The following is a 13,553-nucleotide window of genomic DNA, read 5'->3' on the forward strand; positions in this document are numbered from 1 at the left end:
GCTTTTTATACAGTTTGCAGTGACATTTACATGGAAACAGGCAGTGGAAATTAAAAAGTCAGAGTATTAGTTAACCTCAAAAAAAATCAGTGTTATTGTTTCATAATGACTTATTTCCACTGAAAAATATGACAAACCCATTACTGGATTCTTGAAATACAGGAAATAAGGCTGTTCTAAAACACAAACCTGACAGGTGTAACACTTCTGAGGGAAAAATACTGAGGTTTTTAAAGTTTTCCAATGGTGGAACTTTTGGTAATTATTTCAGCAACTTTCAGTTAAGGCTCTCAAATAATTAATTATTAACCTAATAAATAATATTTATTTGCTATGCTACCATGTTCCTAGTATTGCATTTTACACATGAAGCAATTAGGAAACTCTGCAGTCTCTTATTTGTTCCTTTGTAATGAAATACAAAGTCTGGGCTCTACTGGCATTTTACTTCCTGACTGCCAGTCCATTAGGAATGCAAGAAAAAAACCCAGCCAGTTTCCTAGCATATTTTACTTTGATTTTACCATCAGCACATCTCTCACAGTTACTATGGAAAGCTGTGATTCACATATATTAGTTGATAAAAACCCAAATCTCTTGCACTATGATTGAGTTCTATACCCTATAGTTCTGCCTTCTGTGAACACAGTATCAAATATACAAGGTTCATTAACCATTCCTTCTCATTTTCCAGAATGTATGTGAATAATAATAACCTGAAATACTAGATAAAAATCAGAGATGTATACACGGTTGTCTAAAAAGGGAATCCTTTTTCCTACACAGTTGGGGAAAAATTAGTCTTCCAAAATAATTAAGAAACCACTTAACATTTCTATGAAAGATCAAAATGTGAAGTCCATCTAACTAATAGTTATGACAGGCAAGCATTTAAGCCAGGTGGTCAGGTCTACATATTCTTCACATGTATCTTTGCAAGGATAAAAATGAATGCTAGACAACCTTTTTTCCCCCTGAAACTTTAGTTGCAACTGCTGAGTTCTCCTGAAACATGAAACACCATAAGTAAAAATGGTGCAGTTATCTTATTTCTGCCAGCTGTAACACATACTAGCATAAAATCTCACAAGAAATGAGCATTCCCATTGATGTTCTCACTTGGCAGGTTTTGGAGAGAAATATCTTGCTCTGGCATCTTCACTTTTATCTATATACAACATCTGCTGGAGACCAACTGCTAAACAAGCTTTAATAATAATCATGCCTTGTACCTGCTGTAAAAATTTACTCACTTGGTGGTTACTTTCCAAGAAATATACTACAGCCATAGAAATGAGTGTGACAAAAATATTTCACCAAGATTCTCATTAGCAACCTTCATTTTCTACCCTGAGTAGAAAATGTCTCCTTCCACAGAGGAACTTCACTTGAACCTCTGGACTCTCTTCCAGTGAAGGCTTTGAGGCTCACCAGGGTCCTTCTATGCAAGGCCACAGGCACCAGGGGCCATGGAGCACCTCAGCTCTCCTGCACAATGATCAGGAGGCAGCTGGCCTCTGAGCCACCCCAGATCCTGTGGCTGTGATAAGGACTCCAGGCGCTATGGACCTGTGTTTCCCTCAGGACTGACAGAAAAGCTAAGACATCCTGCCAAATGTGCTGGGGCCTGGCAGGGAGGGAGACTCAGTGTGTAATGTGTGATCACACAGCTCCTGGGCTTCATAGCTAGGACCTGACAACCAGAGCAAGAGCTCCATGGCAGATTCATAATATTATCTCCCCATACAGACATCACCTTAATGTCTATTACAGATTATTTTCAAAACTCAAAGGCCAAGTTTAGGGGCGCTTCTAAAATTCTTGGTAATTCTTAGACAGTATCAGTTTTGAAGGTCTGGGCTTCAAATTTCCTGGAATAAATCCATGGTTGAAAACGGGGAAAAAAAATTCCCCATCCATGACAGACCTGCTCACACACTGAAGGTGACTGACCCCACAGGGAAGGTATTTCCAGGAATCTTGCAATGGAACACTTTTACATAGCTGCTGCTAACAACATTGCATTTTAAGACTGACTCACAAGAGTTATGGGTGGTACTAGTCCTGCTGAATTGATACATTTGCAGAAAATGTTATGATGCATACAGAGGCCTTAATTTTTTGCTTTGTATATTTTTTCCCCTGAATGTTTTGCATTTCACTCATAACAGCTTCCTGTTGACTTCTCTCTCTCTGTTTTACAGACAAAAAACATGCTTCTATATCCAAGTCTTCACTATGGATTCTGAACATATTTCATGAAATGTGCTGAGTAAAGTTCAGCTTTGTCCCATCGAGACACTGCTTTACTGCAGAGTCAAGGATAGTATAAAAACAGCAGATTTTCTTCCCTTTTTGCACTGATCATTTTGGAATTGTTACCACTGGAAGCTTTCAACTAAAATCTTTACATTTAAGAATGCGAGCATTCACAAACACACATGAAAGAGTGCACTAGGGAAGAGCTTTTGTTTTTTGTACAACTTCTAAAGAAATGAAAAGTAACAACCACAAGTCTTTAAAGGACGAGGATGTATGGAATGGATGGATGAATGGATGGATGGCCAAATAAAAAGGGAAAGGAACAATCAGTAATTTGAAACGTGCTAAGATATTAAAGATACTCTTAAAACTGTTAATCTATTTCAGTTACCTTTTCTGTTCTCTTCTAATAACTAAATCCAAATATGACACAAATAGCTATTAGATCTTTTAGAACTGGTGTTTTATTATATATATATATATTTTAAATCAATAAATACCTAGAGGGAAAAAATGGCTTTTATAACAAACAGTGATTTTGGAAAACAGGTAGCCACAAGCACTTGTTTCATACTGTCCAAACTGGAATAGGACGAAGGTCTAATTTTCAAAGAACACATCATGAAAGAACACTAAGCAAACATGAAAATAACATAGGTTGGAGATTCTTAAATAGTTTTTTGTTAGGAGTGCATGGAAGCTGAAATAGTTATTTTGCATAGTGGGATAAGACTGCTCCTGGCTGGTGTCACAGTGCTCTGCTGTGCAGTGACACCGAGTGCCACACCGGTGCTGTGCTGAATGCAAGACGCCTGTGGCTGGACCCCAGGAGGCAGCAGCAGGGGAGGTGTGTCTTGGTACACAGGCCATGACCCTTCTGACACCATCTGGGTCAAAGGTGGAATTAAATCCCATGCCTGCTTTCTGTTTTGTGCGTGCAGGTGAAGAGTAAGCTGTAAGAACGTGGAGCAGAAAAGCTATAAAGGGTGGCTTCTCATGAAAGGTTTTCATGAGAGAAAGAAAAAAATTAAGAAAAAGACAACACAGAAAGGCAAAAAGTCTTGAAATCACACTGGATAAATTATCTCAACTGAATTGTGAAGCTGTCAGCCCCTACCCTGCAAGCTACTTACAGAAGCCAGGCCCATAATCCGAGGGAATGTAAGGGATGAACATCCATCTGGACTTTGTCCAAAAGTAGTGTATGGTGTCTGAAACCAGGCCTTCTCGTTGGCCCAGACCACGTCACACAGAGGCAATATAGATGCTCCAAGTCCAATGGCTGGGCCATTTACTGCTACAATGATAGGCTTCTTAAACTGAATAAAAGTATTCACAAAATTCCTGAAGAGAAACAGAAACATGCGCTCACTACATATACTGAGAGTGTAAAATATAACGGCCCTTGAAAACTGCATAATAATTCATCTTCACAGTAACATCACTTTCAAACCCAACCTGATAACCTTCCACAATGAGGTGGTTATTTGATGGATGAGGGGAGAGAGGTGGATATTGTCTACACAGAGTTCAGAGAGAGGATTTCAGCATGGTCTCTCATAAGAGTTTCAGAGTCACGCTGTTGATATATGAGCTGGATGAGCAGACAGCGAGGTGGACTGGACAATGTGGGAATGGCTGGCCCGGAGGTTGGTGCCTCATGGCACAGGCCAGTGATTTAAGAGTTGCACCCCACGGGGTCAGTGATGGGTCCAGCACTGCTCAACAGCTTTGCTAATGATTTAGTTGATGGGGAAGAGCACATCCTCAGCAAGTTTGCTCAGGATACAAAAGCAGGCTGGTACACCAGAGGATTGTGCTGCCATCCAGAGGGACCTCAACAGGCTGGAGAAATGAGCTGACAGGAACTTCCTAAAACTCAACAAGGGAAGGGCAAAGCATTGTGCCTGGAGAGAAACAACCCCAGGATCAATGTATGCTGGAAGACAAGCTGGAAAGCAGCTTGGTAGAAACTGAGCCAGGGTTTCCAGTGGATACCAAGTTGAACTCGAGTCAGCAGTGTGTCAGTGCTATCCTGCAATGCTTTAGGAGGAATGTTGTCTGGAGTGGGCAGGAGTTGATCCTGCCCCTCTGCTCAGCGCCAGTGTCATTACAGGCTTCCCAGTGAAAGGGAGACTCCAGATGGTCTAGCAAAGGGGCATCAGGGTGACCCAGGGACTCAGTGAGCTGGGCATGTTCAGGCTGGAGAAGAGAAGGCTCAGGGGATGTCAAAGTGTAACTGAAACACGGGATGTTCCCTCTGAACAGCAGGAAATGTTTTCTTACACTGAGGATGACCAAACAGGCAGCCAACAAGGTCATGGATTCACAGTCTTGGGAGATTTAAAAAAGCCCAGGAAATGGGGAACCTGGCCAACCTGCTCTAGGTGACCTTGCTTGGGCAGGTTGAACAAGACGACCTGCAAATGTTGCTTCCAACCTCAACCATTTTCTGGTTCTGTAGAAGCCTACCACTGCTCCCAGCCCAACCCATCACAGTAGTTGGGCAGGTGCAGATTTAACACCCCTCTCCAAGCATCAGCTGATACAGCACTTTGGTACATCCATGTGTCCCACAGCTCCCAGATAAAGCTGCAGCCTTTCCACACCTCTGGGTGACACAGCTGTGGCACAGTCCTGCTTGGTCCTCACTGTATTCATGTATGGCATTAGCATAAGGTATTTACCTCTGTTTTTAGTTGACAGTAATAAGGTACAAATGAAGATGGCCAAAGCATTATTGGTCTTCCTTGAGGAACTCTTCTTAACAAATAAATCTGCTTTTTAAAACTATGAACATTAATAGTAGAGCTCTATTATCCCATACCACACATCTGTAAACTTCCCCATCTCCCTTCTTTTGGTCAGTAATAATGGTTTGGGTACTACTCTATTAGGTGACATATGCATATTCTCATCCTCATTGACAACAAAAAATGACAATTCATTCCAGTACCCACAAAATATGGATGCTTCTCTGTTCTCAAACAGTAATGCCTCCAAGAGCTTCTTAAAAAGAAAAATACATACACAGGTAATTTTGAAGTTTTCTCCCTGTGTTACATATTTTTGTATTTCTGCAAAACAGAACAATTTTACTGTATTGCATTCAGCACTAAAGGTTATCACACTCCTTAACTCATTCTAGTGAACTGAAATAGCTAAATGCAAAAAACCCAGATCTAAACCTGGAACCACCTCATGCATCATACAAACATCCCATCCAGAGACTTAAGATAATAATCATGTCTGAATATCCCAGAGAGGACCATCTCTAGAATATACATGAAAAATACCTTATTTGAAAGGGAGGGTGTGTGTTTGTAAGCCTTTTAAGTCATCTTTGCCCATTTTATTAACGATGAATATTAAGTGAAAAAACAGGTTTCTGGAAGGGCCCCAATTAAAATAGTGATAGAAGCGCAGTGCTAAGAGCTTCTGGCCATAAGTGAAGTCACTGCATAAGCAACTTTTACATGAGATGACTGAAGAATTTCCTCTGATAAAAATAACTATAATCATTTTTACGAACTAACTGTGCCTCCAATGAAACAGGCTTTACATGTCCATGGCCTTTTTTTAGAAACATGACCATTGATAACAATAACAGAAGAAGGGCTCTGAAAGAATATAGATACTCTGGAAGAATGCAAGAGACCAGGATCTCAAAACCAGTGCTGAAATGTACTTGTTTGTATTGTTAAAATGTGTCTCCAAGATCCATACTTTTTTCCATGTATTTTCTTCTACTTGGTAATAGTTCAGATCAATTTGTTTAAATGTTAGGTTTGGTACTTAGCATTAGGATGATGATCACCAGTATTAATCCACTTCTCTAAAATATCCATCATTCCATTTCTCTGAATGTACTATATCAATTTACTCATTTAATGCAAATCTTGATTTTTGGTGTATTAAATTTGTTTTTTGGAAACCCTATGGCTATTGAAGTATTTTAATATTGGTTTTAACTGGAGGAGTATTGCAAGACTCCCAGTTTTCACAGTTAAAATTTAAAATTAAAAATGCATTAGATGACAACCCAAATAGAAAAGGACAGGAAGCATAAAGAAGTGCTGCACGCTATAATGTAACAGGTGAATGTCTGAGATCTTTTTGAATTAAAGGCTTCTGAAATAAAGATAGAACAAATCAGGCCACATGCTGAACAATACCCATCAGATGACTGAAGATAGCCATACATACCTAATAGCTTCTGCCATCTTAGTGCTTTCCTTTTTTCTATCATCCGTTAAACGTCGTATAAAATAAATAAAATCAAGACCACAGCAGAAAATGCTACCAACTGCACTGAACAGCACAAGTTTACTGTCATCTGCAGCTGCTGTGTTCAGTGCACTTTGGACTTCCTTCATTACCTGGAAAATAAAAATTTCATAGGAATCATTTTAATCCATCATTACAAAGTAGCATGCTGTTCTCTTCCCTTCCTCCCCCTATGAGACCTCTCAACATCTTTAATTTTTCCTTAGGATCCACTCAACCATCTTAGTAGAAAAGTTAACTTTCCTCATTATCCAAAAAAAGGGAAGTTAATGTATTAGAAGCTTTGCATTTCAAAAATGTAATTAGATTAAGATAATTAAATCATTAAGGAAAGATCTACTAGGTGTTATCTGTAACTAAAGCACTCATTCAGCATTTCTGTAATTTGGACAGCAGATGGCATATGCAACCAGTACAGAAAAAAAAAGAACCTTAATTGAGGCTAAAGCTTTTTTCAAGTTGCACTTTGTAAAGCACTGCTCATCTCATAAAAGACAGTACACATCAACATGGTCAGGCAACAGTTTTGAAATGCAAGTGACTCACACATAAGAGTCAAGTGTACGTATAACTTGCAAGTAAGAACCTGTATCGTGTTTTGTGTACATTTGTGCCTGAATAACAAGCAGAAACGAGGCAAGCACTTCAAATTCCCTTCCCCTCCCAAAATCAGAATTGTTCTGACCTCTGGATTTAATGAATTATTTTCAGACGATTTTGTTGACAGCAAAATGTGTGTGAATCCATCTTGTTTCCTGACAACAATGTCTCTGTACCGGTATGCGCTCTCCGTTTGTCTCACGCTGAAACGTAGCCTTTTATCAAAGGGCTGATCTCTCCTGTCATCAATAAACCTTCGTTTGCTGGCTGTCACTCCTGTTACAGATGTCTGGATGTTGGTTGTACCATTGGCTGCTAATGCTTCCATAAAGGTGGGTGTACCTGGAAAGAGTTTAAACAAGTACAATTACATTTGAGTAGCTCACCCATCTCAAAATCCCTACTAGCATGAAAACATGCAACTCATATTAAGAACACACAGTAAATATGAAATTCAGTTTCCTGGAAGTTATTGAAAGAGACACTGCGAACAGAGCAAAATTGAAGTGACAAAGGGATTCAAGAAATTAATTTAACCATTTTGAGAATATACAATTACAATAAGTCAAACAGACCAATTGTCATACACTTCTTTTTAGAAGGGGAGAAATGTGGATTTAACCTAATATCAATGCACATCAGTATGTTAATGGTCTGCTTTCTCCCTTTCCAACATTTTAAAATCATTTAACAGCATCAACATTGCTAAGAGAAAGCAAAAGCCTTTTGTTTCAATCAGAAGTTATTATAAAGAAAAAGACGCTTAGAATAAACCAAGGAATTTGATTGACAAGATCATAAAAAGAAGAATGGTTTTAAAAGAAAAATGGAAACGAAGAAACGCACACTATATTTCTTTGAGAGGAGCACAAGACGCATGAAGAGATGCATATTTTAATGGATTCATAGACAATGAGATCTTTCTCATGTTAAACATTTTTTGCTACTGGAATTGGCAAATAGACAATTAAGTTTTGTTGGTCTTGTTCCCAACCCCTTACACAGAGGGAGTTTGAAGGCATGCAAGTAAACAGGCCATTCCTCATGTCACAGAAGGGACAGGTTTTTCCTCCAGTGCCCATTAAAAACATAATATCAAATAAGTACCATTCATTAGAGAAAATATGTGAACATACTGGATCTATAATGCCTCTGCATGTTTAGGTCTCCATGCAAAACTCCCCCAAATTTGTCATACTAAAGTAATGGAGTGTGCATAAGACAGGGGGGTTAAAAATATTGGGAAAGTATCTTAAGAGACCAAGACAGTAAAGTTGTGAAAGACTTTTCCTGAGAATTGAGCTCTGAGACTAAAATCTTCTGGGAAGCCACTGCCCTTATCTCACTAACAGGTACTTCAGAACATCATGCATATGATGTCTTAACAAGCAGAGTTAAACCATGTATAAGTAAATTATTAATTATATGTTATTGTAATTTGTAATTACCTTTCTGAATAAGTTATATTTTTAAATTAAATTATTTCAAATTTTGTTTTACCTACAACATACTTCAAACACTTGTGCATCCAATGAAGACATTTAAGAGGCTCACTTAAGTAACTGGAACATCCAATATCTTGATATTTCCACTGTATTCAAGTACTGTTTACCTGGACTTATATGATGTATGAGAGAGATGATAAGAAAAGAGACTAAATTTAATTAAAATTTAGAACATTATACATTTTCCTTCTGATATTCCAGAAATTGTCTCTGGATATAAATGAAGTTTTTATATCAAATATTTAAAAAATACTTTATAATAAATACATTATGATTAATTAGGCAAGTTGTCTAAGGATCTATACAATAATAAGATTTTATTCTATTTTCAAGGTCTGTTGTTGTATTAGTGATTTACTCCTCTTACCATCTCACATTTTGTGAAGAAGTTAAAGACAATAAAGACAATTCAGAATTTTTTAGTTGTTTAATGTGAAGAGTAAGAAACTGGATTCAGTTTGAGATCAGTTTCAGAGACATAGATGAACAAAATGAAATGGAAGATCAGTATTTTGTATTGACACAAAAATTTCACATTCATTCCCAAATTTTCCATGACTTATAAAATTCCATTTGATTTCATTTCACCAGAATAAATAAAAATTTGGTGTATACTAAATATGAATTTGATGAGGAATGTGTTCAACTTTTTTGAAACCATATTATGGCAATTACATTCCTTTAAAAGAATTCTCTTGAAAGGGAATTTGCAGGAACACCAATGTTGCCCCATATTTCATTAGGAACACAAGACAAAATGGTATCACTGGCTTGGTTTTCTATAGGAAATGTAAATTAAAACAACTGAAATCACTTCTGATTTTTAAACCCTGATCAAAGTTTTTTAAGTCTTTTGTCCTAGCCATAGTGAAAAATGTGGAGAATTGGGAGAGCAGGATAGACTAGACCAAGCCAAAACAAGGAGTCAGTAAAATTGTGCAAGACCTTTGAGCTTGTATTTCCCCAGGACTCATTCTTACAAAGATATACTCAAATACCAGAAAATTACTTTTGAGATGCAAGAGACAAGATTAGATACTTTGGGAGACAAAACTTTTGGCAAGAAAGATGAAGATGTAAACACCACATGCCAATTTTCATGCTTATTGAACTGGCAAGAGACCTCCAGATTTTTTATACAAACCCTGTCTACACTTATCAATAGTTGGGAGTTTCAAACCACAAGCAAGGGACAGCTGCAATTCTGGAAGAGGAAGGAGTCTCCTCTTTCCAGTCATGTAAACACACTTCCAGGATACTTGGACTGGAATAAAAAAAATCTGTCAGCTTTAAAAACTGTAATTCTGCACAGGGAGACTCGGCCAGCCAGTACAAATCAGAATATGGCACAGAAAGGTTTAAAACATGCTTGTTAATGTTTGTCATTACTGATGGAAGTTTGGGACCCTGTATACCTGACAGCACAGGGAGCTCTTTCTCTTGGCATTTGGTCCTTGGAAGCAAAGGGACAACTCAGAGACATAAAGCAGTATTTCATTTTGTAAGTATACAGGCAAAGGTGGTTTTGCTGCTCAGTCTTGAGCACATGGTACAGCAAAGAGGGATGAAAATAAAAAAGTTCAGTTGAGAGTTAGCTGTATTGACAGAGTTTTCCTTACATGAAAACTTTACATGAAGGTGACTTATCTTCAGGATAATTACAGCTGTATTTTAGTATTTTAAAACAGAGTTTTGTAAAAAACCAAAAGCAGTTCTTAATTTTAAGACATTAATAGAGACAGCATGACAAAGATAAAACACCATGGCCCTTTCAAACTGAGCTTCCAAAAATAAGTAAGGACTTGGAAAAAAAGGCAGTTTACCCTGGATATTGTCAACTAATCAAGAACTGTTTCTTTAAAATGTAAACAAACAGCTTATAGTTATATAAACACCTTTCCACCTGCAGATTGTTAACAATGTGATCTCAGAGCTGAAGACAGTAGTACTACTGGACAAAGCCAAAGCTTCACTACACAGATACAAAAGGAAGTTAAGGAGCACTTTGTTCTGCAGATGTTGACCAAAACCTGGTAACAGTCAGCAATTTCATGCAACTGCCTTTGGAGGGGAAAAAAACTAAAGCTATGAGCAACAGATCAGAAAGGAACTGGTCTTATCCAAAGGAAGACAGACACAAAATACCAGTTTTGGGAAAGGGGCAGAACAAAGGTGTTTTTGTTAAAAACACAAGTTACACTCACTTTACAACAATCCAAAATTAAAATCCCAAGCACCTCTAAGATATTCATGCCTCACTGCTACTGAGAAGTTCAGTTTGGCTTACATATCAAACCTTGAATACAAACAGTCCCCTCCTTGCAACAATACTGGGGATACATCCAAAGAGATGGTCTAAAACCAGCCAAGCTTCTTTTGCACACTTTCTTTTGGGTACATATGTGCTGGTTCTCTTAATTCAAGGTTTGACTGACAGAGTATGCCGTCTCTGAAAGCTTAGCATACATAGATGCCTAAGGAACAAGCACTAGAACATGAGATGTGTGAAATACTGAATATTTTCTTCAACTCCAGCCACCAAAAACTTAGCAATTACTAAATTTGCATGCCCAGGATCATAAGCTGCATCAAACCCCATGTATTTAAATTCATCTTCTCCACGGGATTGTCCAATTTATTTTTGAAACCACTATGGGTTTGTCTTCCAAAGCAGCTCTTGGCAGCAAGTTCTGGAACATACATGTTAAGTTTCATCATTCCCTTCATCAGAGTCCTTCTCCAGATTGACTAGCCCCAGTCTTATTTCCCTTTTCTTCTTCCAGAAGCCAGTCCAAGCATGCCATTCTTCTCCATGCTTCTTCCTCTTCTATTAACTCTTGGAACAGAGCCCAAAATGGGACACAATATTCAATATGGTTGTTTGTTTTTTTTTTAAACTACCACCAAACAGATGCTTGCAGAAAACTATCCAAATCAAACCCAATGCCATTTCCCTGAGCAGCAACACATAGCCAGGAATCAGTCACTGTTTTATGTTTTGCTATAGGCACAGTTTGGTATGTAAGCCTGTTTTGCACCCTCCTCAATGCCTGGCATTCATCTGCACTGAAAGTCAGCTCTCATTTTACTCATGAAATCACTCAGTATTTTCAGAGCAGCCTGACATGCTCACAAGGAGCTTTCAGAACTCCCATCTCTTTCCTGTACCCTCCTGGCAACACTTACTAAGTGATGAAGGGGTTAATAAGAAGCATCCCACTTGAATAAGCAAATGAACAAACACCACCAGCAGCAATGTCTTAAAGTGTTAACTGCAGAAATAAAACTGCAACTGTAACTGCTAACAACTCAAGTACCAGACAGGGAACAATATGATCTGGAAAACTGATTAGTAAAAACAACTTGAATTTTCAATGAAAAAAAGAAACTGAAATCCTGTGCTAGAAGTAAGTTACATTTTTTTCCTTAAATCCTTTCTGTACTTTTACTTCTTAATTGTACCCTGCATACATAATTCACAAGAGTTCAAAATTAGTTGTCCAGTGCAGGTTGCCTCACATTTAATTTTTTGCCTACAAACAGAGGTGTTTTGTTTCACGTTCATATGTATTAGCAATCTCTAATTGTAAACACTGTTAAGCTTTTCCAGTCTTAACTCTGCACTACATCAAATATTTCACAGGAGAGAGGAATTCCAGACAGCAATACCACAATGCTAACATAATACAGAAGAGTTTCCAGTATTTTTTCTACTTCTTCTTCATTGATTACACAGAAAACATCTTAGAATTGTAGTGTATTATCACAGATTAGAGAAACTAAAAATGAAGGTTCTAAACCTCCTATGTATGTGCTTTTTTTTGGTCTGAGTATGCATATTAATAGCACTTACATTTTTAAATCCAACATTTTTGAATCAAACAGAAATTCCACTTACTTTGAAACATTGCAATAAATATTTGCAAGAAAAAGAAGTCTCAATTTATTGTACGTTTCACCTAAAATGCTGATTTGCTCAGTGTTTCTGAAAGAGCATTCAAAATGTGCTGGTCACCTATGTAAGAAAGATACAACTTACTTAATTCCTTCCAGAATATGGTGCTCCCTTGATACAGAGCAGAAACCAACCAGCAATAAGTTGTGCACACCCCACCATCAGAACAGGCATCCCCAAAGATGCCTTGGAGGAGAGGGGGTGGGAAAAGGACAATATTCCTTCAAACCACAGGAAGATGATGACTGCAATACCATGCTGCTTATACCCTCATCAAAACCCTTACTGTGGGGAGGGAGGGAATGTTTGTGCCCTGTAATACTATCCTTACTAAATGAAGTTAACCACTTCTGATTCTGTTTCAAGGAAATAGGCACACAGGCAACCATGAGATTTTCTTCAGCCATCTTCTGTTGTTTTTGCAGATGTGCCACATTTCAGTACAAGGACTACAGGTTTTCAGAACAGATTAACTGGCAAGTTATGATAGAACTTGGTGGAACATGAGCAACAGGAAACTACAACTCAGCAGCAAGCAGTCATGCAGTGGCTGGCAGGCTTGATTGTCAATGTCTACCTTCAACTCCTAAAGAGTCCTTTTCTCGTGCTGTTTAATTACAACTCTTTTCCATATATTTTGTACAGGTGTTAATCGTTAATATAACTTGGAAACACTGCTCCTATTAAATCCACATTTCTTACAGGACACTGCTGTTGTGGACAAAATTAATATGAGAAGAGAAAAACACACATGTGGCCCAGTAATATTTCTCTATTCAACTTTTGAAGCTTTTCTATCTTACACTAGCTTCTAATCCTGGTTGCCATGTCACATTTATAGTTATATTGTCTATAACAGCCTTTTTCCCCCTTGTGTAGATATTTTTCTGTGTTTCTTAGATTACTCAGAGCATCAAATATATTTATGTGTTATTATAATATTG

At 37.9% G+C, this 13,553-nt stretch overlaps 2 protein-coding genes across 3 annotated transcripts in view; one reads left to right on the plus strand and one right to left on the minus strand.

The window, feature by feature from the left end:
- The window catches only part of LYRM4 (LYR motif containing 4), a 615,895-nt gene that overhangs the window by 145,624 nt on the left and 456,718 nt on the right, over positions 1 to 13,553 (plus strand). The gene's annotated exons all lie outside the window — the stretch shown is intronic.
- CDYL (chromodomain Y like) overlaps positions 1 to 13,553 on the minus strand; it is a 104,722-nt gene that overhangs the window by 3,764 nt on the left and 87,405 nt on the right. For both annotated transcript variants that reach the window (XM_050970545.1, XM_030228153.2), the window contains 3 exons: positions 7,235 to 7,491; positions 6,469 to 6,641; positions 3,396 to 3,606 (listed from right to left, as the gene is read on the minus strand). In XM_050970545.1, coding sequence (XP_050826502.1) covers positions 3,396 to 3,606; positions 6,469 to 6,641; positions 7,235 to 7,477 — 627 coding nt within the window. In that variant the 5' untranslated portion in view covers positions 7,478 to 7,491. The remainder of the gene's footprint in view (positions 1 to 3,395; positions 3,607 to 6,468; positions 6,642 to 7,234; positions 7,492 to 13,553) is intronic.

Source organism: Serinus canaria, chromosome 2 (assembly GCF_022539315.1).
Source record: "Serinus canaria isolate serCan28SL12 chromosome 2, serCan2020, whole genome shotgun sequence".
Classification (NCBI taxonomy): Eukaryota; Metazoa; Chordata; class Aves; order Passeriformes; family Fringillidae; genus Serinus; species Serinus canaria.